Raw genomic sequence first — 26,700 nt, forward strand, 5'->3', positions numbered from 1 at the left:
GCATTAAGAAAAATTGTTGTTACACATTTTCATCCTTGAAATTTCGAAGAATCGCGAAGAATGAATAAGACACGTTGACGACCTGCAAAGAAAGAAAGGAATAATTAGAGAAAATTTCCAGAACTACTAAACTAATTCTTAAAAATACTAAAGTAATTTCTATTTAGTATCCGCTATCTACAACAGCAGTCAATAACACTTCTGTATGAAGATTCTAACAAATAAAGATATAACTGGTTAAGAAGATGTTTCATCTATAATCTTCGTTTATATTATTAGGAAGGCAGTTGTGTTATACCCGAAGAACAGTTTCCTTATTATTTTATCTATGTTCATTTTCTAATGATATAGTCTTGTAACGCTTCACAGGGTCTTGTAATACGATGCTACATTGAATGGCTTATGGTGAAACTCACGGAACAATATTAAGAGTTATGGTACCGAAAAAAGGTAATTTAAAATTAATAACAACTGGTGAAAACTTCGGTGGATGCAGCTAATCTCTATAAAACATTACCATGCAGATACTGGAAACGAACGTCTTATGAGGATGGTGTACCAATCCTAATTATGTACACATTCATGCTGAACACATTATCATTTATTCCAGAATTGAGGATATGACGGATAAGCAGAAGGAGTGTTTGTTTTCAACAGGATGATGTGGTGTCTCACACTTCAACTGAAACGGCGACAGCCGTGAGAAACTTTTTCACTGGACGCCTCATTTCTCTTTCCCGTAATGTGCCGCGGTCACCAAAAATTAGTTTGGACGTTTTTCTTGGGGTATTTGAAAGAGCGTTTTTCTGCTAACAAACTAGAAAGTTTAATGGAGCTGAAATTGCCGTTAAGAATGTGGTTTTAACTGATAAACGCCGTTAGTATTCCTTAGAGTTGAAAACTGGGTTTCAGAGAATGGCAGCGACGTTAATAACACAAATATTTGTAACTGACCACGTAAGCCAAGCAGAAGGTATTAACCAAGATAATGTACAAAATAATGCTGTTCATTTAAAAACCGTCCGTTTCTCGAAGGTTACCTGGCTATTAAAATTATTTCAGTAAAATAGTCTAGAGTACATGAAAGTTGTGTATATTTCACTTGATGAATGGTTCCGGTTCCTTTGAAGACCATCATCAGGCGCAATTTTGTATTGCATATTACAGGTTGGCTAGGAATCAATATGATCATGGAAGTAACATTAAAACAAAATCAGTACCAGTCATTTGTTTTATTTTACTTATTGTTTCAGCGAACATCACACGTAAAAGTCTGAGGACAAGTATTTGTGATATTCCAGTACAAGTTTCCTGAAAAATCACTGTGAAGTATGTGGCAAGAGTTACAGTCTGTATTCAAATTGTTAGGCTGAATATAGACTATCTGATGAAAGGTACCTGGATTTAGTGGACATAAATATGGGGTATGTTCACCCTTCGACTTTATAACAGCTCGAACTCTGTTGGGTACGCTTTCAGTAAGATGTCTCAATGTTTATGGAGGAATGGCTGACCATTCTTGTTCAGAAACCTAAACCAGAGAAAGTAGTGACGCTCAACGCTGTAGTCTGGGCGAAGTCGATGTTCTAGCTCATCACGGGGAAATAACAACAGATTGCCCCATGAAGAGGCGTACAGGTGACGATTGCAAATACTTCGTACACCATAGAAGGGTAAGCAACCTGCATTCGCGCAGACAGCCTACGATGACAAGGGACAAGTGCACTTTGTAGAGCTCCAGGGCACACTTGAAAAGGCGTGAAACGGGAATGGTCTCCTGGCCCCGTCCCGGAGGAAGATGGTGAAGAGTGGTCCGAGTCCACAAAACGTTTATTTCTTTAACAGGCTTGTATTCGGAGTGAGGATAATTGGGCCGAATCTGTGTCGTCGGCTCCCGATCAGTCATACATGACTTTTCACTTCGCATCTCGCCTCTCTTCAATTAGCTTTGGTAACATTACAAGCTTTTGAAATGTGGTGCTACAGAAGAATGCTGAAGATTAGATGGGTAGATCACATAACTAATGAGGAAGTATTGAATAGGATTGGTGAGAAGAGAAGTTTGTGGCACAACTTGACCAGAAGAAGGGATCGGTTGGTAGGACACGTTCTGAGGCATCAAGGGATCGCCAATTTAGTATTGGAGGGCAGCGTGGAGGGTAAAAATCGTAGGGGGAGACCAAGAGATGAATACACTAAGCAGATTCAGAAGGATGTAGGTTGCAGTAGGTACTGGGAGATGAAGAAGCTTGCACAGGATAAAGCAGCATGGAGAGCTGCATTAAACCAGTCTCAGGACTGAAGACCACAACAACAACAACATTACACCTGGGTAGGACAAATTTGTGTATCCCCTCTGCACCGCCTACACACGCCCCACATAGCTGTCCGTAAGGGTAGAGCCACGTGTCGTAACACATCTGAAATATAACGTCCACTGTTCAAAGTACCGTCAATGGGAACAGGAGGTGACCGAGACGTGTAACTAATGGCACCCCATACCATCACGCCGGGTGATACGCCAGTATGGCGATGACGAATACACGCTTTCAATGTGCGTTCACTGCGATGTCGCCAAACACGGATGCGACTATCATGATGCTGTAAACAGAACCTGGATTCATCGGAACAAATGACGTTTTGCCATTCGTGCACCCAGGTTCGTCGTTGAGTACACCATCGCAGGCGTTCCTGTCTGTGATGCAGCGTCGAGGGTAACCGCAGCCATGGTCTCCGAGCTGATAGTCCATGCTGCTGCAAACGTCGTCGAACTGTTCGTGCAGATGATTGTTGTCTTGCAAACGTCCGCATCTGTTGACTCAGGGATCGAGACGTGGCTGCACGATCCGTTAGAGCCGTGCGGATAAGATGCCTGTCATCTCGACTGCTAGTGATACGATGCCGTTGTGATCCAGCACGGCGTTCCGTATTACCCTCCTGAACCATGATTCCATATTGTGCTAACAGTCATGGATCCCGACCAACGCGAGCAGCAATGTCGCGATACGATAAACCGCAATCGCGACAGGCTAAGATCCGACCTTTATCAAAGTCGGAAACGTCATGGTACGCATTTCTCCTCCTTAAACGAGGCATCATAACAACGTTTCACCAGGCAACTCAGGTCAACTGCTGTTAGTGTATGAGAAATTGGTTGGAAACTTTCCTCATGTCAGAACGTTGTAGGTGTCGCAATTTTAATGGCCAGTAGTGTATTTTATCATTTGGCGTGCTCTTGGCACCGTTGGTAAAGTTAGGAGAACATCTGAACTAGTAACAGTGAGCTATTACCCAAAACAAATTTAATAAATTCTACTTTACTGTTCAATCATAGTGAAAGCTATAATCGCTCTCTTTTATACCATATTAACTTCTGTCCAAACCTTAATTTTAGTGTTTATCGGTACCTCAGCAAGACTGCTATCTTTTTGAAATAGTGCACATTGGCGTCTCTAAGTTTGCCAGATTAAGAGATAGCTTCTGGGCAGTGTGTGCTGACAGTTTCCAGAAGAATCGACCGCTACGATGAAGCCACGACTGTTCTGTACTTTTACCAAAAGTGTACTGATAACATGGGTTTAAAAAATCGTAGCACGAACAAGAAGTTTTGCGACATAAACGGAAATTGGTTGGTGTGTTTCTGCGTCAGAAAGAGATGTCTATTCAAATTTGGCACCAGTCGCAAAGAATGGCGCTAATAGCGCCACTATGAGAATGCAAATCAAGTTTTCTTTAAATACACGCTGCAAAGGTCTTGAGCGTCGGTTACCTTTGAGACTGGGCATAGTGAGCTGATGTGAGTAGAAAGTGCCTTTAATGAGACAAAGACGCCATTGTCAACACGTAACGAAGTTTGGACTTGGTTGTGTAATAGAGCTACGAGAAGCTGAGTGCTCCTTCTGCAACACTGCAGAAAGGCTTGGCGGAAATGTAGCCACCGAACATGATTAATGGCAATTCCCGAGAACGTACAGTCGCAAGAGGACCAGGCGCCGGACGGCCACGTGGCACTACCGAGAGGGAAGACCATCGTGTTCTGCGTATGGCTCTGGCACATCGTACTGCATCTGCAGCAGCCATGTGAACAGAAGGTGGCACCACAGCGACACAGCGAACTGTTACAAATCGGTTACCTGAAGTACAGCTTCGAGGTCAGACTCCCTGTAGCGTGCACGCCAGTGACTCCAAACCACAACCATTTGCGGCTTCACCAAGAGCACTCATTGAATGCAAATTTGTACGTCAGTCTGGTGATTCGACTTGTTGTGCTGCAATTCATAAACAGCATTCCAGGGGTGTCTTCCAACAGGATGATCCTCGTCCACATACCGCTGTTGTATCCCAACATGCTCTACAGTGTACCGACATATTGTCTTGGTCTGTTCAATCACTTCATCTGTCTCCAATAGAGCACATATGGGACATCATCGGACGACAACTCCAGCGCCATACGCAAACAGCACTAAATGTACCTGTATTGACCAACTACGTGCAACAGGCATCGAATTCTATTCCACGAACTGACATCCGGCGAGTGTATAACACAATGCATGCACGTTTGCATGCTTGCATGCAACATTCTGGCGGTTACACCGGTTATTAATGTACTAGCATTTCACATTTACAAAGGCGTATAACCATTGACTTATGATCTTGCAATATTAATCACTTAAATACACTATTTAATCAAAAGTATCCGGACACTTGGCTGAAAATTTCGTGGCGCCCTCCATCGGTAATGCGGGAATTCAATACGGTGTTGGCTCACCCTTAGCCATGATGATAGCTTCCACTCTCGCAGGCATGCGTTCAGTCAGTTGCTGGAAGGTTTCTTGGGGAATGGTAGCCAATCCTTCACGGAGTGCTGCACTGAGGAGAGGTATCGATGTCGGCTAGGGAGGCGTGGCACGAAGTCGGCGTTCCAAAACACCCCAAAGGTGTTCTGTTGGATTCGGTTCAGGACTCTATGCTGGAGAGTCCATTACAGGGATGTTATTGTCATGTAACCACTCGGCCACAGGCCGTGCATTATGAACAGGTGCTCGATCGTGTTGAAAGATGCAGTCGCCATCCCCGAATTGCTTTTCAACAGTGGGAAGCAAGAAGGTACTTAAAACATCACTGTAGGTCTATGCTGTGATAGTGTCACGCAAAATAACAAGGGGTGCAAGATCCCTCCATGAAAAACACGACCACACCATAACACCACCGCCTCCAAATTTTACTGTTGGTACTACACACGCTGGCAGGTGACGTTCATCGGGCATTCGCCATACCCACACCCTGCCATCGGATCACCACATTGTCTACCGTGATTCGTCACTCAATACAACATTTTTCCACTGTTCAATCGTAAAATGTTTACGTTCCTTACACCAAGCGAGGCGTCGTCAGGCATTTACCGACGTGACGTGTGGCTTATGAGCAGCCGCTCAACCATGAAATCCATGTTTTCTCACCTCCCACCTAACTGTCATAGTACTTGGAGTGGATCATGATGTAGTTTGGAATTCCTGTGTGATGGTCTGGATAGATGTCTGCCTATTACACATTTCGACCCTCTTCAACTCTCGGCGGTCTCTGCCAGTCAACAGACGAGGTCGGCGTGTACGCTTTTGGGCTGTACGTGTCCCTTCAGGTTTCCACTTCACTATCACTATGTTATTGCCATGTAGGGATGTTTAGGAGTGTGGAAATCTCGCGTACAGACGTATGACACAAGTGACATCCAATCACTTGAGCACGTTCGAAGTTCCGCCGAGCGCCTCATTCTGCTCTCTCACGATGTCTAATGACTACTGAGGTCGCTAATATGGAGTACCTGGCAGTAGGTGGCAGCACAATGCACCTAATATGAAAAACGTATGTTTTGGGGGGTGTCCTGATACTTTTGATAAGATACTGTATTTTGCCTAGACAAATGTATTCTCAATATTTCATTAATCTAATAATAATTATTTTTTGATGTTGCAATTTTTTTCCATGAATGTGGATGGGGAACCAAAGAAGACACTTCGGTCCTGATTTACCTCTACTCTGGAATTATTTTGCTATTACCAGACTTTTGTTCATCTGTGAGTTGTTAACAACCTAACGCTACTGCACCTACTTGTCTTGCGATGTGAGGAGGAGGTCCAAATTTGGGCATTGGGCAACATATGGATATGAGGCCCAGAAAGTGGAGCCACTTGCCCAGCTAAAGAGTAAATCTTCTCCCCACTACCTGCGAGGATGACTGTGAAGAGTTGTTATTTGAACGTGTATTGTTTGGTTGCGGTGAATTTTCAGGCATGAAAAACTAGATTCCGAGGATTTCGATCTATCGATATGTATATTCTTAAAAGTTTCCTTTAGGTTCGGAGTTAATTCTGCATGCAGTTTCTTCGGAGAGCTGTTTTACTGATATGCTGAACTAGCTGGTCTTCAGTTTCAACACTTCAGTGTGCATTTCGTAACGACCGGCGTGACCATTTTGTGGGAATGATAGTGTGGTCTAAATATGGGCCACTGTGAAGGATCTAACTATGGGCTAGCTCAAATCTGAACCTTTTATATTTCAATAATTGTAGTTGAAAGCTGCTATAGTTTTGCTGTCGCAGGATGTTCCCTAACAAGCGCAACTACCAATCCAAGGGCAAAAGAATGACATGGAACCCTTTGAAGATGTGTCAAGCCATTACTGCTGTGAGGGCGAAGAAAGCTAGACAGATCTTCTGTAATAGGACCACATTTGGAAAAAGAGCGTGTTCCTTACTTGTTGAACATGCAACAACTTCTCGTTTTTGCTTTACTTTATCCGGTGTGTAACGAACGGCCATCTGTTTTAGCTGAGATGGATTTCGTTAACGCACCTTTCACCACTAACGAAGAGGTAGGAATTGGGCAGATATGAACCTGAAAAGTCATCAGTTCTTAAGCCCAGTGGCTTTTCTTTTTAAAGAGCGCTGGAGTCGAACAAAACAAATGTCTCAGGTTTTTTCGAGGTATTAGAAGATTACAGTAAATACTGCCACGCATATGACGTTGATAAGACAGGTTTGAGTACTGTGCACAGTAAACTGTCTCAAGAAATCGGAAGAAAGGGAAAGTATCAAACTGAAGCCTTAAATCTGCAGAAAGGGGTGCATAGCTTGTTTGAGCGTATCAGAACATTTTGTTTCTCCTTGTTTAATTTTTTCCAGGTTCAGAGAATGAGAATAATTGATAGAGTCCCATCAGGAAGTATCATCTGAGTACTCGCATGCGGTTGGGTTCAAATTCACTTGTTTACAGAGTGGTTCGACCATTTTATCGAAACGGTCAAACTGAATGAAGATTAACCAGTTCTCCTAGTTTAATACGAGCACTACAGCCATGTTCGTAACGCTAAAGTGATTGATAAGACCAGGATGAGCCCCATTTGCATACTTTCATTGCCTCCTCACTCAACACACACACTCCAGCCCCCTTGATAAATCTTCCATGGTAGCATTTAACGTCTACTACAGTGAACAAGCAAGACAGTTTACAGTGCATGCTCAGCAAGCTATTACGGAATTGCTCTGGCAGTCTATCTACAAATTAAAACTGGTTAGAGTGGCGAAAGTGGCTTTAAAGCCATAGGGTTTTATCCTTTGAACGACCACCTGTTCACAGACGCCGATTTCCCATGTGCTTAACAGAAAGCTCAAAACTCTTGTAACAGTCCATCACCACCAGCTTGTTGAAGTACTACCAGACTCTGCTGATGTCTCCTCACCAGTACAAGCGTCTCCTGTCTCTTCCAACTCTGAGCCAGGTTAACACATGACCTCCAACAGCACCGCCGTATACGCGGTTATCCTCAACCAGAAAAGTCTTCAGAATGTCCGCTGCACACCCATCCTTCATCGGAGGCCCACCCAGGACTGTCGGCTGCTGTCAGCCCTTTTGACATTTTTGCACCACCCACAGTCGGAAAGAAAAATTCCAACAGAAGTCGGAAGGCTGCAGTAGTTTGCTTGATTACAGGATCACCGAACAAAAAACAGCTCGCACATTCATTGGACAGGTCAGCGACGAGGAAGAAACAAGTGTTTCTTCCTCACGCACAATTGAATCAGAATCAAAAATAAAATGAAAAGCTAACAGATATTTGAAAAAAATCAACGGAAAAAGAAGGAAGTCCCGGCGGAGGTTCGAGTCCTCCCTCGGGCATGGGTGTGTGTGTTTGTCCTTAGGATAATTTAGGTTAAGTAGTGTGTAAGCTTAGGGACTGACGACCTTAGCAGTTAAATCCCATAAGATTTCACACACATTTCAACATTTTTTTTTTTTTGAAAAAGAAGGAAGTATCTACGTCTGACGAATTCATATTATGAGAATAAACCTTCCCTGGATGAAGAGGAGTGCGTGTATGGGTACATGGTGTATGTGCAGGTGTGGACAACGACGTTTACAAACGTCATTATAAAAAACAAACTTGCACTTTAAATTTGTTTTTCAATTTCTTCCCTTCACGTTAAGGGTGGTCCATATTAGAACTCATGCAAAAATTTGGCGTTTCTGTGATGGTTTTCGAAATAGATTAGTTACGAGTAAAATAAGTAGTTTTATTTTTAATATGCTTAGTCCTCCAAAATATTGAATAGCACATGCTATACTACAATTAGAGAGGACTTTTAGCGACTTCACTGCCACAAAAATTTTATTGCCTGAAAGCAAACGGTAGCCCATACTTTGACCTTCTACCCTGTTCTTTATTTTATAAAGCTTGTGACCTACGTGTATGCGGCAAGCAATACTGATTCAGAGCACGCCCTCTTAATCCTAAGACCACTTCCTAGATTCCAGGTACGTACTTCTTTAACACCTCGTGCTCCACATAACCATCTGCTTGTCTCTAAATAAGGCGTTTGAAGTCTAAGAGCTGTCCTTGGAATTTCCCTTATAGGCTATATGGGATTATTACTGGACAAAGCATCAACACAGCTGTGAAAAAGTCTTGCATCTTAGAAGTCACCTATAAAACACTAACTGTACCAGTGCTGCGTTTCATCGATGATTATCATGAATTCTTTCGAATTTACAGTATTATCCAGTCTTCGAATTCTAGAAATAACTTTGAGCCCAGACCTAATCGAGATGTGCGCATGAAAAATGTTATTTCAATATGCTATGCGTACTTTGTCTAAGGCATCTTTCTTAACAGCTGGCCAATTCAAGACCATCCAGCATACTTTTCCTGCTTTCAAATTTATATTTGCTCCAATTGGAGTATGCCAATATCTGGGGATGTGAAACAGAGCTCCCATGGGTTTCAGTTTTGAATAGGTTAAAACATTGTCTATGGTGTTTACTTTTTTATCCTTGCGTCTTTTCTCCCTTTTTTGTACTTCGTCATCTTTATGAACTCTTTTTATTCGATTGTGAACTGTGAGATAATTTATTTTCTTTGTACGCTTCTCTCTAATTCCCTTCATCACAACATGTGTATAATTGGTGTATATAAATAAAAGAGATGCCTTGTTCTATCCAGCGGCCTTATAACTAAGATTTTGATGATGTTAGCCGCATCTGGGAATCGAAATGTATCAGTGATAACATGTGAAAATTGTGCCAGACAGGGATTCGAACCCGGAGTTCCCACTTTACGTCAGCGGTCGCCTTGATTGCCTCGGCCATCCGAGCACGTTTCCATTCCGACCCAAATTCCCGGCCTGTTGCACATTACGGACATACCGACACTGCCCGTGAAGCCCTTACTTTCAGTGCCTGATTCCCGTAAGAGATCAGGCATGGTGTGCATCTCCACTGAAAGAAGGGATCGTTGATTTTCGTCGCCTATATATATAGATATATATATACACTCCTGGAAATTGAAATAAGAACACCGTGAATTCATTGTCCCAGGAAGGGGAAACTTTATTGACACATTCCTGGGGTCAGATACATCACATGATCACACTGACAGAACCACAGGCACATAGACACAGGCAACAGAGCATGCACAATGTCGGCACTAGTACAGTGTATATCCACCTTTCGCAGCAATGCAGGCTGCTATTCTCCCATGGAGACGATCGTAGAGATGCTGGATGTAGTCCTGTGGAGCGGCTTGCCATGCCATTTCCACCTGGCGCCTCAGTTGGACCAGCGTTCGTGCTGGACGTGCAGACCGCGTGAGACGACGCTTCATCCAGTCCCAAACATGCTCAATGGGGGACAGATCCGGAGATCTTGCTGGCCAGGGTAGTTGACTTACACCTTCTAGAGCACGTTGGGTGGCACGGGATACATGCGGACGTGCATTGTCCTGTTGGAACAGCAAGTTCCCTTGCCGGTCTAGGAATGGTAGAACGATGGGTTCGATGACGGTTTGGATGTACCGTGCACTATTCAGTGTCCCCTCGACGATCACCAGTGGTGTACGGCCAGTGTAGGAGATCGCTCCCCACACCATGATGTCGGGTGTTGGCCCTGTGTGCCTCGGTCGTATGCAGTCCTGATTGTGGCGCTCACCTGCACGGCGCCAAACACGCATACGACCATCATTGGCACCAAGGCAGAAGTGACTCTCATCGCTGAAGACGACACGTCTCCATTCGTCCCTCCATTCACGCCTGTCGCGACACCACTGGAGGCGGGCTGCACGATGTTGGGGCGTGAGCGGAAGACGGCCTAACGGTGTGCGGGACCGAAGCCCAGCTTCATGGAGACGGTTGCGAATGGTCCTCGCCGATACCCCAGGAGCAACAGTGTCCCTAATTTGCTGGGAAGTGGCGGTGCGGTCCCCTACGGCACTGCGTAGGATCCTACGGTCTTGGCGTGCATCCGTGCGTCGCTGCGGTCCGGTCCCAGGTCGACGGGCACGTGCACCTTCCGCCGACCACTGGCGACAACATCGATGTACTGTGGAGACCTCACGCCCCACGTGTTGAGCAATTCGGCGGTACGTCCACCCGGCCTCCCGCATGCCCACTATACGCCCTCGCTCAAAGTCCGTCAACTGCACATACGGTTCACGTCCACGCTGTCGCGGCATGCTACCAGTGTTAAAGACTGCGATGGAGCTTCGTATGCCACGGCAAACTGGCTGACACTGACGGCGGCGGTGCACAAATGCTGCGCAGCTAGCGCCATTCGACGGCCAACACCGCGGTTCCTGGTGTGTCCGCTGTGCCGTGCGTGTGATCATTGCTTGTACAGCCCTCTTGCAGTGTCCGGAGCAAGTATGGTGGGTCTGACACACCGGTGTCAATGTGTTCTTTTTTCCATTTCCAGGAGTGTATATGGAGGAAGAGTTATAAATGTGGTATAGGGATAGTAATAAGAAATACTATAATTTCTCGCCCTATAACTGCTGTACTCTAGTAAACTGCTGATAAACAAACCTTAGCAACTGTAAAATTCTTTGGGATGCATGCATATTACAGCTGGCAGCCAATACGGGTAAGTAAAGTTGTTTTAACGAATTGACTAGTAAGAATAATTGTTGCTGTTTTGTCGAAAACTGACGTTCTGAGTCCGTGGCTGTATACAAAATATAGGTTGACTCTTACAGAGTCACTTTTTATCATGCTATTTATTTATTTAAAAAGCGCCGTTACCAATTTCGAATCGACAGATTCAATATCAGACGGCTTGTTGCCGTTAAGATACGTGTAAAATGTCTCTTAATGTGAATAAGCCGTCAGATGATGAACCTGTCGGTTCGAAGCCGGTAACGGCGCTGATTAAATAAATAAACAGCATTATAAAAAGCGGCTGGTTGCTGCTGGCTTCTCTGTAATAGTCAACGTATATACAGAATAATTGTTGCAGGTTGGTAGTTTTCAGTTTCATTCTTGTCATAATACATAAATTATTAATATATTTTCTAGACAGACATTTAGGTAATACATTACGCTGTAAAATGGAGTGTTTTTTTTTTAATTTAATTTTTTATTATATTCACATTTCAGAATTTCAAGATGGCTCTGTCACTAATACGGAATACTAGCATTCCATATTTTTACCTTACTATCCTATATTTATACCCTATCCACAACTTGTTTTATTTATAGGTATTGCTTCAGAATGTCTTCAGGAGCTGGAAAGCAGTGGGATGAGTCTGCTACACAAACAGCGATTAAAAATGTTACAGAAGAAAAGATGGGTATACTGAAGGCAGCCAAATCTAACCAAGTTCCCATGGCCACTCTATTTAGGCTAGTAAAATCAGATTTACCAGCTGATTTAGCCACGAAGACCAAACTTGGACATAAAACTGTTGTATCTCCCGAAAAAGAACAACAGCTGATTGAATACAGCATGAGAATTGAAAGTAAATTTTTGGACTTACCCGAAAGGATCTTCAACAGATGGCATTTCAGTCTTCAAAAGGCAAAAATATCCAGAATGCATTTTTGGGCTCGAAGAGGGTGGTTACGTCTATTATTAAAGAGGCACAAAAAGGATACTTCGATTAGAAAGTCCAAAGTAACTTCATGTAATAGTTCTCTAGGACTCACATGAGAAAATGTGGCAATATTTTTCTCTCTGGCTTCACAAGACATAGAGATAAACAGATTTCCATTAGACAGAATGTACATTGTCGACGAAACTGGCCTAAGTCTCGTGCAGAGCTAAGTTCCCTTCTTCGGAAAGAAAAGCCACAAGTAGGAGGCATCTCTTCTGCAGATGGTATATCATTTGTGACCACTTTCACCTGCATGGGTGTTACAGGAAATTTTGTCCCACCCATGATATATTCCCTTGTAAGAACCGCAGCAACAGATAATGTCCATTCTTGCATGCCATCCCTCTAGGTGGGTTCAAAGCCAGCTCTTCACTTATTAGTTTCAACATTTCCTGAGAAAGGTGAAGCCAACAGCAGAATCACCGATGCTTTTGATTCTGGCTGCGAATTACGGCCAATCCAGAAATATGGGTGTTACAAATCTCGGACGCGAAAACCATGTCAGCATCTTGTGTCTGTCTCCCCATGCCTTCCACAAGATGCAACAGGTGGATAGAACTTTCACGAGTCCTTTGAAGGCCTGTTACTCTGAGCGTGTGTACGTACGGATGAAGGAAAACGCATGTCCAGTAACGAGCATAGACATCGCCGAATTGTTCTGGAAGACCTACCTCCAGTGCCAGACAGGGGAGATAGCAGTAAATGGATTTAGGGTGAGAGGAATGCACCTAGTAAATCCTCATATTTTCCAGATGCAGATTTAGTTGCCAACAGTTCCACACAATGAAGCATCTGTAGGAGCTGCGTCTTCTAAAACTGAAAAGGCTACTATTTAAGGGGGGGAGAGGGGGTCGGGGACATCTTCCGCCACATCTGGAAGTTTCATAAATAAAGAAGAGGCCAGGCACCAGGGAAAGAAAAGCAGGTTCTTCAGCAGCCTTAACCTCGTCGTCGTACAACAGATCTCTTGAAGTATCACCGACAGCAACAAATAAACCGGAGACAAAGAAATAGAGGCCACCAAACCATAGAAACCACGAATCATCTGATTGTAAGGATGTTTTAGTGATGATTCGTCCACACTCAGTATTGTTCCGGACAATAGTTACCCCACTAATGAAGATGCCAACTGACTCTTCTGTTCAGTAAATGTTTGCAGGACAAAGCAAGGGAAGAATGGGTAATGTGTGTAATGTGTGAAATGTGGGCACTCACTGAATGCGAGCCGCGCGGAATTAGCCGATCGGTCTTAGGCGCTGCAGTCATGGACTGTGCTGCTGGTCCCGGTGGAGGTTCGAATCCTCCCTCGGGCATGGGTGTGTGTGTTTGTCCTTAAAACTATTTAAGTTAAGTAGTGTGGAGGCTTAGGGACTGATGACCTTAGCAGATAAGTCCCATAAAATTTCACACACATTTGATTTTTGAACTGAATGTGCACGTTACGATAAAGGACGATATGCGTGAGACTTTTGCAATTGAAATTACTTAGAACAAGGAATTTAATAACCAAAAGTTGTATATTTTTGCGTTTTTCTATTGTGCTGTTATATGTTATAGTGTTTTCTTTGACAATGAATGGACATTTCCATATTCCTTAAGTTAACCTTAATTTAGAAATGTTCTTGACGGGCCGGCCGGTGTGGCCGTGCGGTTCTAGGCGCTTCAGTATGGAACCGCGTGACCGCTACGGTCGCAGGTTCGAATCCTGCCTCGGGCATGGATGTGTGTGATGTCCTTAGGTTAGTTAGATTTAAGTAGTTCTAAGTTCTAGGGGACTGATGACCACAAATGTTAAGTCCCATAGTGCTCAGAGCCATTTGAACCATTTTTTGTTCCTGAGGTAGTATGTTTTCAAAAATATAGGAAGTGCTAAAATACATCCCCAAGCATGTGCCACAGATATTTTATTTCTGGTCTTCCTCACCGCCACGAATGACTCCCTGGAGAGAGGGAAGAACCCTCCAGCAGTGATCCGCAGAGGTCTCTGCGCGCGGTGCATCATCAGCAGTAGCGACTTTTTGATGGACAAGTGGCATCCCTGCAGTGACGTCACCGCGTCGTATGCTGCCACGGCCAGGTTCTCGCTCTGCAACAGTCCAGTAGCATAGGGTTGCCAGAATTTGTTGCTATCAAACCGGGACGTCTCTCTAAAATTAACTACAAACGGCCGTAACTTGTGAACCATAAACCGGAACATTTCGGGACACTTTCCTTAAGGTTAAAAAAGCGAAATATTTGTGCAAATTACTGCTGTATTCAATTTATTCAGTAAAATAAATAAACAAATGAAAGTTTTATTCTGCAATTAATAACAGAACCCAAGGGAGGGCATTTCAATGGTAATAACATTTTACAATATTAGTACTGGTAACACAAGAATTTTTTATTTTGAAACATTAATACGAGATACAAAATTGTCAACTGAAACACTGTATGTTGAAGTGCAAAGTTCACATAATTTGTTGTCCTATGCCTCATATTTATCCGAATTCTGAGCTTTGGAGAGAAGATCTTTCGGCTGTATGATGTATTCATAAAACTTAGAGCATTTCATCTGATAATTAAAAACACATTTGATTATTGCTTCGACCGTTGGTACTTGTAATCTGTTTCGTTTCTCAGACCATTGCACATTCATGAGAGAAAATACTCGTTCCACGTTTACATTATGCCCTGGAATTCACACAGATTCGGCTACTGAGAATACTGTTCTTCGCATCCAATCTGTCGAAAGGAATAGCTCTATTTCTCCTGACATGATTCACTACCACAGTTATAACTATTTTGGTTGATTTATGGTTCAGTGTACAGCTTGAGCAAAGAAAACGCTGTACAAATGTTATTATACTTGTGACATTGCTCCACTTAGGTTCTGTGTCCAGCAACATCCATTTAAAAACGGAAAACTCACTGAGATTTGGTGACCATTTTTCTAATGAGCTGTACACGTTTCATGTAACTGTTCTACTTCAACATGAAATTTTTTAATTTCACTAGTCAATGTAAACTCGCTGTTCCGCAAGAGAGATATTTCTTTGAGTGGGATAAAACTTTCTTCTTCATGGCGTTCCATGATTCTGCTAGTATTTTCCACAATAGCACCTACTTGTATAACACTGCTGTCTGCTTTCTCAAACACGCTCAACTGACTATGCAGGAACCACAGATATGCTTCCGTTAACAGATTCTGGAAGAGAGTTGTCAGAAATTTAGGTATCTTTTCTTCTAAAGGAAGAATTATTTAAGAGCATCATAGAACTTCAGTACTCTCTCTGCAGCAACAAACAAAGCGAAACACCTTGTTTTTCAATGTGACAACAATGCATGATACTAAATGTCTACAAACACACAAAACTCCTTTAGACACTCCGTTCAAACTGTGTACATGGAGAAGTAATTGAAAAGTTTAATTATAAAGGTTTGTACGTCAACACTCACCACATCGGCGGCTGTCTTGGCGGCACTGTGTAGTATCTGAGCAGGGCAGCCAACTCGTAAGAGATTTTCGTTTAATTCACTTTTCAGTCTAGCAAATACATTATTTGTACCTGCTCGTCGCACTCCTCCAAAATTAGTGTTAGCATTGTCATCGCAGAATCAATTTTATTTTCTTAGAATGCAGTAATGCAGTAGGTGCTTATTGTAGAGGTGGTTTCATTTGGCAGCGAAACTAACTTACGCAATTTCATGTGAATACCATTCTGAGGTGTGAAATATTGGACAGTTAATGGAAATATTTCTTCAACCTTGTGATTATTCGCATCTGTAGCTATAAAATAATTGCGGACCAGTGAAAGGTCGTCAAATATTTGTCTGACAATGTCAGGTGCCAAAACTCTTTTCAAAAGTGCTGTTGTTTTGGTTCTGCCCAAAGTCAAACTCTTCGCTGTGACAGAATCGTTAAAAAGATTGGGGCTTAGCATAGAAGTACAGTCTACAGATTTCCAAGAATATTATGTTTAACGGTATGATAACATATTGTTAATTCCGCTGCTGGTACTGATTGCCTCTGTTTCGATGACTTTGAAATATAAAAGCGGTCTAGTTTTTTGGAAGTGCTAGCATAGCACATGATTGATTTATGCTTTTGGCTGACTAAATGATCTGTATATCTTCCCTTCCTCCATGTTAAATGGAAACATATGACTTACACATTCCACATTCCACTTCATGTCATGTGTTCCTCGTTTGATGAAAGACCATTCTTCTGTATATTTGTCTTGAAAGGAACAATTTAGTTTTGGCATTTGGAGCTCACTTAAGACACACGCAAATATGAACAAGCAAAATAAGCCTCTGACAGAGAACCATGTAACTGCAACGTCTTAACTGAACTGAATCCCAAGGCAAGAGTTAATATCAGAGGCTGGTAGGTGCAGCAATGAAACAAAAAGATCATTACTTTGCTTAACAGTGAAAGTTAAAATACAAATCCACTCCACCATTTGGGAAGAAATAGACGGTACGAGAGTATTACTTTGGCGTCACAAAACCGTAACTAAACCGGAAAACCAGGACGTCTGGCAACCCTACACCAGCACCCGCTCCACTAATGACGACGGTCACATATGTAACTGTTCGGCGCAAGCAAACATAATCAGTTACTATATTTCTGGGAGACCTATATCGTACAATGTATCTAACAACAAGTAAATTGATGAGAAGCCGTGATAGCCTTTGTTTCACGGTCAGAACCATACTAAAAAAATTACATTCTGAAAACTAACACACCGATAATTACGAGATTGATACTCTCGCCCAAACTACACTGACGGGGAAAATCTCGCGTCACCAAGAAGGAATAGTGCGAGAGAAACGGAAGTTCGTAGGTATGTTTTTACATCTGGAAGATGACGTGTACTCAAATTTCGCGCCATTCGCGTAAGAGTGGCGCTAATAGCGCCATTATGAGGATGTAAATCAGATAAATATGCACTGTAACGGTGTTGAGAGTTAGCTACCTTTGGGATTGGACTTAGTGTGTGGATGTTGGTCAAGATGAGCGCCATTAAACATGAATATCTGAATTGGAAATCGGTAACAATGGTTTATTCAACAGTTTTCATTCAAAATTATTTATTCAGACAGTACCAGTTTCGAGATATCGACTCTCATTGTTAAATATCATTTGTATAACAAGAATCATAAAATAGGAAGATCACTAAAAATGGTAACCACATACCTTGACAAATTATCTAACTTCAGTAGATCACTAGCTGTCAAATAATAAGTATGGCAACGTATTTGTAACCTATAATGCTGACGGTTCACCAACATACAGGGTGTTACAAAAAGGTACGGCCAAACTTTCAGGAAACATTCCTCACACACAAATAAAGAAAAGATGTTATGTGGACATGTGTCAGGAAACGCTTAATTTCCATGTTAGGGCACATTTTAGTTTCGTCCACCTACGCTCAAGGGAGCATGTTATCATGATTTCATACGGGATACTCTACCTGTGCTGCTAGAACATGTGCCTTTACAAGTACGATACAACATGTGGTTTATGCAAGATGGAGCTCCTCCACATTTCAGTCGAAGTGTTCGTCCGCTTCTCAACAACAGATTCGGTGACCGATGGACTGGTAGAGGCGGACCAATTCCATGGCCTCCACGCTCTCCTGACCTCAACCCTCTTGACTTTCATTTATGCGGGTATTTGAAAGCTCTTGTCTACGCAACCCCGGTACCAAATGTAGAGACTCTTCGTGCTCGTATTGCGGACGGCTGTGATACAATACGCCATTCTCCAGGGCTGCATCAGCGCATCAGGGATTCCATGCGACGGAGGATGGATGCATGTATCCTCGCTAACGGAGGACATTTTGATCATTTCCTGTAACAAAGTGTTTGAAGTCACGCTGGTACGTTCTGTTGCTGTGTGTTTCCATTCCATGATTAATGTGATTTGAAGAGAAGTAATAAAATGAGCTCTAACATGGAAAGTAAGCGTTTCCGGACACATGTCCACATAACATATTTTCTTTCTTTGTGCGTGAGGCATCTTTCCTGAAAGTTTGGTCGTACCTTTTTGTAACACCCTGTATATTATAAATAAATTGTTGTAAAATGACCCTTATATGAACAGCACTGACTTGTAAAACTGTGCATTTACAAACACTGTTAAAACAAGAGAATTTCACAATACATAAATCACAGTATGTTTTGATAATGTAACTTCTATTTGAATCAATTTATTGTGATTGCTGTAAAAGGTAGATTTACTTTTATAATTAAATATCATCAGAGGCGGGAATCAGATAGTATATCAAGCCATTTACGGAAGGGGCAAGCAGAATTTCTACCTGGAAGTATTAACAGGGCAACAACAATGAGAAACTCCCTACACAGATGGCATTTCATACTGAGATTTTAATTTCCAGTACGTCTTAATAAAGCATTTTCACTGGTGTCTGTTAAATAAATATTTCACTTCAATTTCCACCAAATACATCAAATCAAATATAATATCCTACGATATTCACAGTTGTGGCGTCTCAAAACTGGTCTCCCTTTCACAGTTACCGTCAAATAGTTGGCATTTAATTGTATGAAGAAGTATTTTTAATGCTGAAATTTTACTTCTGAATAATTTAAATAGGTTTAATCAACCATGTCAAACAGATAAAAAAACACTTTTTTGCGATCAGTTTCGTGTGTTCCATATTCTATTTCTCACTATGAAGCAAATTTTTCACTAAAACAACCATGGTGCAAAGTAAAACTGTATGATACTTCATATGAGTTACTGACTGGTGAGTGACTCACTTCTGTAATTAGGTCGTCGCCGAACCAGCAGTAGATGAAGAGCTCCGCAAGCATGGCAAACAAGTAGCAGCCAAATTTTCCAATCTGTTGTAGACCGTCTGCACTCTGTGAAATAACTGCAATTAAGAATCAGATAACAAAATGCTACAGACAGCAAAACAAATTCCATCACTAGCTTAAAAGTATCTTAAAGTGGGCCAGTTTCTAAGTATTTCGTTCATACACTGTGTTCCATTAATCGCACCTTCAGGGAAGTGAAACGAATCAATTAATGGGGATGAATCGGATCATGCATGGCCAAATATCTGTTTCCATTGGTAGGCGATGTCGGTCTTTTTTAGGATGAATGAAGACAGCACGTTTCCCTGATTCAAGAGTATTCCAGCCGTCTAAAAGATTCTGAAACGATCACTGAGAGATTGACTTTGACATGCCAAATGACACACATACTACATTTCACAAATAGAAAGAAACTATTGGAAAAGTAACATTGCACGTTTACAGACTTAGCAATCGTTTATCATAATGTACACTGAATAAAGAATGAAATGCAGTAATTTGAAATTTAGATACTATCTTTGAACTTCCAAATAGTTTGTTTGTGTAAGTATAGGTGTCGAGACACAGAAATGTAATATGTAATATTACCGTTTTATGGCAGGACAAACCCTTATTGCATGACTACTGCTAAGGTTCGAGAATCAAGCAGTTATATTAGAAAAGGAACAAAGTTTTCATCAAGACATGACCTTAGTACTGTAAGTGACGACAAACACTTTGAAACATCTGCTGCTAAATTAACACGACTTGATGTCACTAATAAATTAATCATTTTATGTGTGTGTAGATCATTCAGTGGTAATATGGACACCTTATCTGATAAATTAACGGAAAAAGAAGATACTGTCTCAAGTGCGAAAGTCTAAATAATTTTGTGCGGAGGCTTAAACAAAAACCCAAGTATTATAAATGAAACTAGTAGCAACCTCTCAAATATCTTTCCGACTTTTGGCATAACTTTGTTAGTCAATAGTGCAACAAGAATTACTAGAATGATTACATTAATAAGCGACCGAGAGGCGACAAATATGGACAGGGATAAGTGTGACATGTCTGTAAAGGATCTTGAACGATCAGAACATTTGTACCAAATAATAACAATAAAATTGGGTATGGAAAAAAGTCAGTATACTGCAGTCCTACAAAAGACATTTATCAGAAATCAAAATACAAGGTCTTTCAGAGAACCAGCAACGTAAGTTGGGAAGTGTACAGAAACATCAATGTAAATGCGAAATTCTTTAAATTCTGAACATGATCAAAACTTAACTTTGGAAAGACATCTCCAAAAGTGCCCACATCGTTATCGATGTCTTACAAAAACAAGTAGATAACGGCAGGTATTAATAAGTACTCTCAAACCCTTAAATACCTCAGTTCCATTAAAAGGAATGATAGTGTCTAAGAGCTCTTAAATTACTATTGGAGTTGCAAAAAGATTTATAGGAAAGTGCTAATCGCTGCAAAAATATATTTAGTTCCAAGTTAATACGCAATACAGGGAATAAAAGCAAGACAGTATAGGAAGTCATTAAAAAGGAAACAAGGAGAGCCAAACAAAGGCATAATAATTTACTGATCAAGAAGGGGGATAAAGTAATAAATGATCCATAGTACCTATCAAACTTGGTGAATGTGCATTTTGAAAACGCTGCAGGAAAATTACAACGAAAATTCCCAAATTCCAATATATCACATCTAAGTAATTACTCAGTAAAACTGTACAAAATCTAAAAAAATTAAAAGTCGGTAGGGTCAGCTAATAACGTGTGTGCTGAAACGAACAATGTAGAGCATGCAAGATCTGTTGACACACACGAAACATTCACATCAGAATATTTACAACAGGCAAGAGTTGTACTGCTAAAGGAAGATGATGCAGAAGACATGGAAAACTACAAGTCAAATTACATGCGGTTACCATTCTCAAAAATACTAGAATAAGATATAAAAGACAAATTAATGAATTGCTTGAATAAATACAACCTTTCATGTGTATGGTAGTTTTGTTTGCATAGTGGTAGAAGAACGGAAACAGCCGCAGTAGGATTCACAAAAGTGTTAGTGGATGCTATTGACAAAGATTAATGTCTCAGAGGTGTAGTTTTATATCATTTTAAGAACGCTGACAGTCTTAGTTATAAGATTCTGCTAAATAAGCTAGAAGCATTAAGAATAAGAGATGTAATTAAGGCTTGTAGGATAGATTACAAAGAGTGGAGATAACAGATGCCTAAATGTATTCTAAGCTCTGAGTAAAACACTAACTAGAACCAAAATACATTAATGAGTTTCTCATAGTATCATATTAGGGCAACGACTTACTAGTAGTATTTATCATAAGGAAAAATTCTCTTTGCTGACTATGGCATTATTATAGTCACTGAGAGAAGAAGGGAACTCATTGCAGAGAAGACAAATTTTACCCTCGAGAGAGTTTACAATTGGTCAATATACAATAAAATGACATTGAACACAAAGGAAACAAATGCCGTGCATTTCAGTCTGAAGAGGGAAAATGGCAGTGTTAAATTAAATGTAGATTGCACTCCATAGACTATGTAACAAACAGAAAATGAATATTGATTTTCAGTTGAAATGCTGTGAACACTAGGTGATATTTGCTAATGTTATGTCTTTAGCGACCTGTTATTAAAGTCGTTTCATTAGTGTCCTCTGTTACAGCCAGTGGCTTTTACTTACATAATGTTCATATGTACACTCAATTCTCAAATGGTTCAAAGGCTATGAGCACTACGGGACTTAACTGCTGAGGTCATGAGTCTCCTAGAACTTAGAACTACTTAAACCTAACCAACCTATGGACAGCACACACATCCATGCCCGAGGCAGGATTCGAGCCTGCGACCATAGCGGTCGCGCTGTTCCAGACTGTAGCGCCTAGGACCGCTCGGCCACTCCAGCCGGCCTCAATTCTTAGCTATGGAACTCTTTTACTGAGAATAAATACACACAATTTGAACATAGTTTTCAAACTTCAGAAAAGGGCCCCAAGAATCACAATTAAAAATAGTAGTCGAGTTCATTGTAAAGATGAGTTGAAATCACAGCGTATTTTAAATACACCATGTGAGTACATTTATCGATATATCATTGGATGTAACATTTTCACACTACATATTCTCCTTTTTTTCTGTAAAGACGTACTCCCAGAGCTATGCGGTGTATAATACTAACACGTTATCCTCTTTCTGAGCTCAATATATCACATTTTATACAGTGATACTCATTATTGCAGGCTAATAAATGGGATGTTGCAATACACATAGTGGAAATTATGGTATGCAGTGTTGGCAGTGTGCAGTGACTGGTAGAGAGAAACGAATGAACACTGTGATACTAGCCTTTTACATTATTAAATAACTGATACATAAAAAATAAATGTACACTAGGTATGAACCAAATGAGTAGCACTTTTTAAAACAGAGCGGCCTTGTATTTTGGAAGATGGAGGCTCGAATCTACATCCGGATATCCTGATTCAGATTTTCCGTGATTCCTCTAAATTACATCAGGCAAATACCGGGATCGTTCCTACAATATCACTGCAGAAGTATAGAAAGGGATTTCCTTTCGAGCTGAAGAACAAGCTCATAGAGACACTAATATTTCCCCATTCCTAACTATTGTGATGCCATTCTCCAAGGACTTTCTTACGAAAACTCACATGGCCTGGAACTGATCATGATTGCTTGTATACGATACATTTGTGACTTTATTTTTAAAACATACCACACAAGCCTATGAACAATTATCATTGCCACGTGTCGATAAGCGTAGAGGCTATCACACTCTATCGTCTTCCCAATCACAGCAATCTCTGTTATTTGTCTTCAACTCTCACTCCAGTGTCTGAACAGCACAGATGAAATACTCGTTCTCAACAAAGTAAAATTCTCTCTGTACCATTATATAGCATTACCATTTCTAAATCATTTTCTGCATCACAATCCAGACTTTCCAACAGTCATCTTCAAAGATTATCAGAGAAATTAAGTTACTTCTAAACTTCAAAAGACAGCTAATGGTCCACATTCTATCACAATAACAATTTCTTCCAAATTGTGTGCAGCTCTTTCCCGTCAGACCCTTCCCACAGAAATTTTCCTTACGCCTTGTCATCATAGTTCTCCATTTATATTATGTTTTTTCTTAACAGCCACCTTCAGTATCATTTAAATCTTCTCCTTTTCCTTTATCCATTCCGGGTCTGCCGGCCGTTGTGGCCGAGCGGTTCTAGGCGCTTCAGTCTGGAACCGGGCGACCGCTACGGCCGCAGGTTCGAATGCTGCCTTGAGCATGGATGTGTGTGATGTCCTTAGGTTAGTTCGGTTTAAGTAGTTCTAAGTTCTAAGTGATTGATGACCTCAGATGTGAAGTCCCATAGTGCTCAGAGCCATTTGAACCATTTCGGTTCTGATAATACTTAACATGAGTTCAAATTTGCTAAGCTAGTCTATGTTTGGTATGTGTTGCTCCTGGTCAGGCTAGATAAGCAATAAATAAGGCCATGGAAGGTCTCCGGTCTCGTGCTTTTCAGAGTAGAGTTGTAAGTACGAGGTGTCCACAATCATAGTTCCACTTTCGAAACGCAGTAGAAAGAGAACCACTGGTTAGAACGACGTAAAATTTGGACAGCATGTTTTTGACATAGGAAGAAACGTCACGGAATAAAAAAAGCGAAAATATTACCAATTATGGCGTTGTAAGCGTCTCAAAGTAAATGGGATCATCTTCAAATGACAAATGAGTTGCAATACCACGGCAATGATCAGAACCGCACATTACGCCATCCCTACTGATCAACGTGCATAGCTGCGCTAGTTAGATAGACTACAGTCGTGGCACTGTTAATTAGATAAGCCCACGCACCAAAGTCGTACCACATCGCATGGGAAAATTTGGTTTTTAATTGTCCTGAGGCCAAAAAGCAAAATGACATCGCTTTTGAATTGTCCTGGGGCCAAAAAGTGCATAAAATCAAAAGAGATCGGTTTTTAACTGTCGTTGGACTGGCGCAAGCCATATTCAATATGCTATCCAAAATTTGAAATCGAGAAACAGCATGTTCCACAACAGATGGGGGAGTCTCGGGGATTATGCTTAGATTGCATTGCGCAATGAGTACCTTCAGTTCAGCTACTTTCGCAACAGGGGAACGGAACATCTTTCAGATAACCCCACAGCCAGAAGTCAGACGGTTTAAGATAAGGATGTATGGAAATGACGGCTGATAACTCCAGCGTTTCCGAAATGGCTCTGCAGCAGCTGCTTCATTGGCTGTGCAGTGTGCGGAGGAGAGTCAACTTGCATAAGAAATATCGTACCCAGACATCCACACTGTTGAAGGATTTGACTAACGTTGGTGCAAAAAAGATTATCACAGCGTTCAAATAAATTATTGGTTTGCTGCCGGGTGACGTCGCCGACCACCGCCGATATTTCGACAGGAGCACACCCTGTCATTTGTAAAGACATTGCTTTCCCCGAAAGTCGATAATATTTTTTTTTATTTTGTGCATTGCCTTGTCATAGTACGCATGTATCATTCATTTCAACTATTCTTTATTTGTTAATACGTCACATTGTTTCTTCATTCATTTTGCTACCTTTTTACATTTTATATTGTACGAATATGAATGTTCTGGTTCTATATGCTTTGTAAATCTTTGGTTAGGCAGGAGAAGTACTGTGTCAGAGAGAGAGCGAACGGCTATCGATAGAGAGCGTGCGAGTTGTTATGGTACGTGGTCGGTTCGTGGGTGAAAAACGTTGAAAAGTTAGGTGTGAAAGGCGGTGATACGCTGAGGAACAATTAATTACAGTTTGTCTGCTGTGTTAATAAGAGACTGTGCATTATTAAGTGCACAGTAAAACCTGAAAAGTATATCGAGTGTTTGCGGTGACTATTTTACAAACTGTGTGAACTTGTGACAATTAGCCATGAATCAGACACCATTGTCGTGTGGAGACACTAACTGTGAAAGTGGAACAAACCAAAATGTTAAGTAAAAGAATAGTGCTGTAATTTGATCAAGAAACATTTATTATATCGTTCAAACTATCTTAAAGACGATGACGTAAATTGAACTGACGTTTAACGGACTGTTATAGTGATGAACATCTGTGATTGTTTTCCTGTGGCAACACGGTGAAAGAACTGTGCGAAGTATTGGCATTAACCGGATATATATCGTAAATACTAAAGACATTGCATAATTACGACCCACCCGCACCGCGTGATTAATAAACTTTTAATAATTAAATGTCGCGCGTGTAACGACAATGCACATACTGGAACTATTATTATCGCGCCAGTGCTGCCAGCTGATTCGACTACAACGCAGACGTGGACCACCGCCGTAACTGGAATATTAATGAAACAGGAGGATCCGTCATTATCTTCACGCCACGAACCAGGATTCACTTCACACATCGTCCGCGCGGACCACCGCGGACGTCATCGCACTGCCTGCAGCAACAGTTAAGACATAAAAAGAAAATTACTACGCTCTCTCTCATTTCATAATTAAAGACAATTGCAGTTAAATTAAATATTTTAAAAATACTGTCACAATATAGTAATTTTGTTTAGTCCCAATAAATATTCTTTCCATTATTTCGTCTTGTTGACAGTGTTGAAAACCCTCCAAATTAAAGTTCAATTAATAATTTTCCTTCAAAATTCTTCTCAGACATTTTGCTACTCATTCTAATTTTATTTTAATGTTTGTTTGTAACTTCTTTTGGAGGGAGCACATATTTTATTTTTTGTGTAGTAAAATTAGTTACCATAAAGATACGTGTATTACCAGCTGATGCTGTCAGCCATTACCGCTTGAAAACTGCACCTATTTTCTCATTGGCTGTCAGCTTCAAAACAAAATTACGTATTTCGTGGGCATCTAGCAGATGCGCGATGTCTATGTAGGCCCCTACAATAACTTGTTTTTACTTTTGCAGGTTTACAGGGATTATATAGACTGTAATTGTTCGTTTGGCTCCCGTTAAAGTTATTTATCGCATCTATATAATAATTGTACTGAATGACATAATTTTGTTTTCGTTCATGACTAGCAGGGGTAATCAGATTCCTTTTTTAGGTCATGTTTTATTATTTAAATGGTTTTTTTTTCATTAGAAGTAGAGAACCAGTTTCTTTACACATTCTCAAGGCACAACTGCAGTTGTGTAAGTGTTTTTGTAAGTTTTATGTTGCTGTGTAATCCTTGTAATACACAAAGGGAGAACTGCTCTTATTTAGATCCCATGAAAGAGTGGTTTTCTGTGCAAGTGGCGAAACGTTAAATCAAAGAGATGGCTGGATGTTGTCACTCACCATGGCGACCTGGAACATCTGGAAGCAGGCGACGGCGCCTATGGAGAGGCTCTGTCCAAGCAACATCCCGCCAAGGCAGCGTTCCAGCAAG

General features: G+C 41.2%; 1 protein-coding gene across 1 annotated transcript; it reads right to left on the reverse strand.

The window, feature by feature from the left end:
- Positions 1 to 26,700, reverse strand: LOC126092525 (odorant receptor Or2-like). Its single transcript, XM_049908151.1, has 4 exons — positions 26,610 to 26,700; positions 19,190 to 19,294; positions 14,343 to 14,504; positions 1 to 82 (listed from the first exon to the last, which is right to left on the reverse strand). The coding sequence occupies exons 1-4, from the start codon at positions 26,673 to 26,675 to the stop codon at positions 20 to 22; spliced, it is 396 nt and encodes a 131-aa protein (XP_049764108.1). The 5' UTR covers positions 26,676 to 26,700; the 3' UTR covers positions 1 to 19.

This window comes from Schistocerca cancellata, chromosome 7, assembly GCF_023864275.1.
Source record: "Schistocerca cancellata isolate TAMUIC-IGC-003103 chromosome 7, iqSchCanc2.1, whole genome shotgun sequence".
NCBI lineage: Eukaryota > Metazoa > Arthropoda > Insecta > Orthoptera > Acrididae > Schistocerca > Schistocerca cancellata.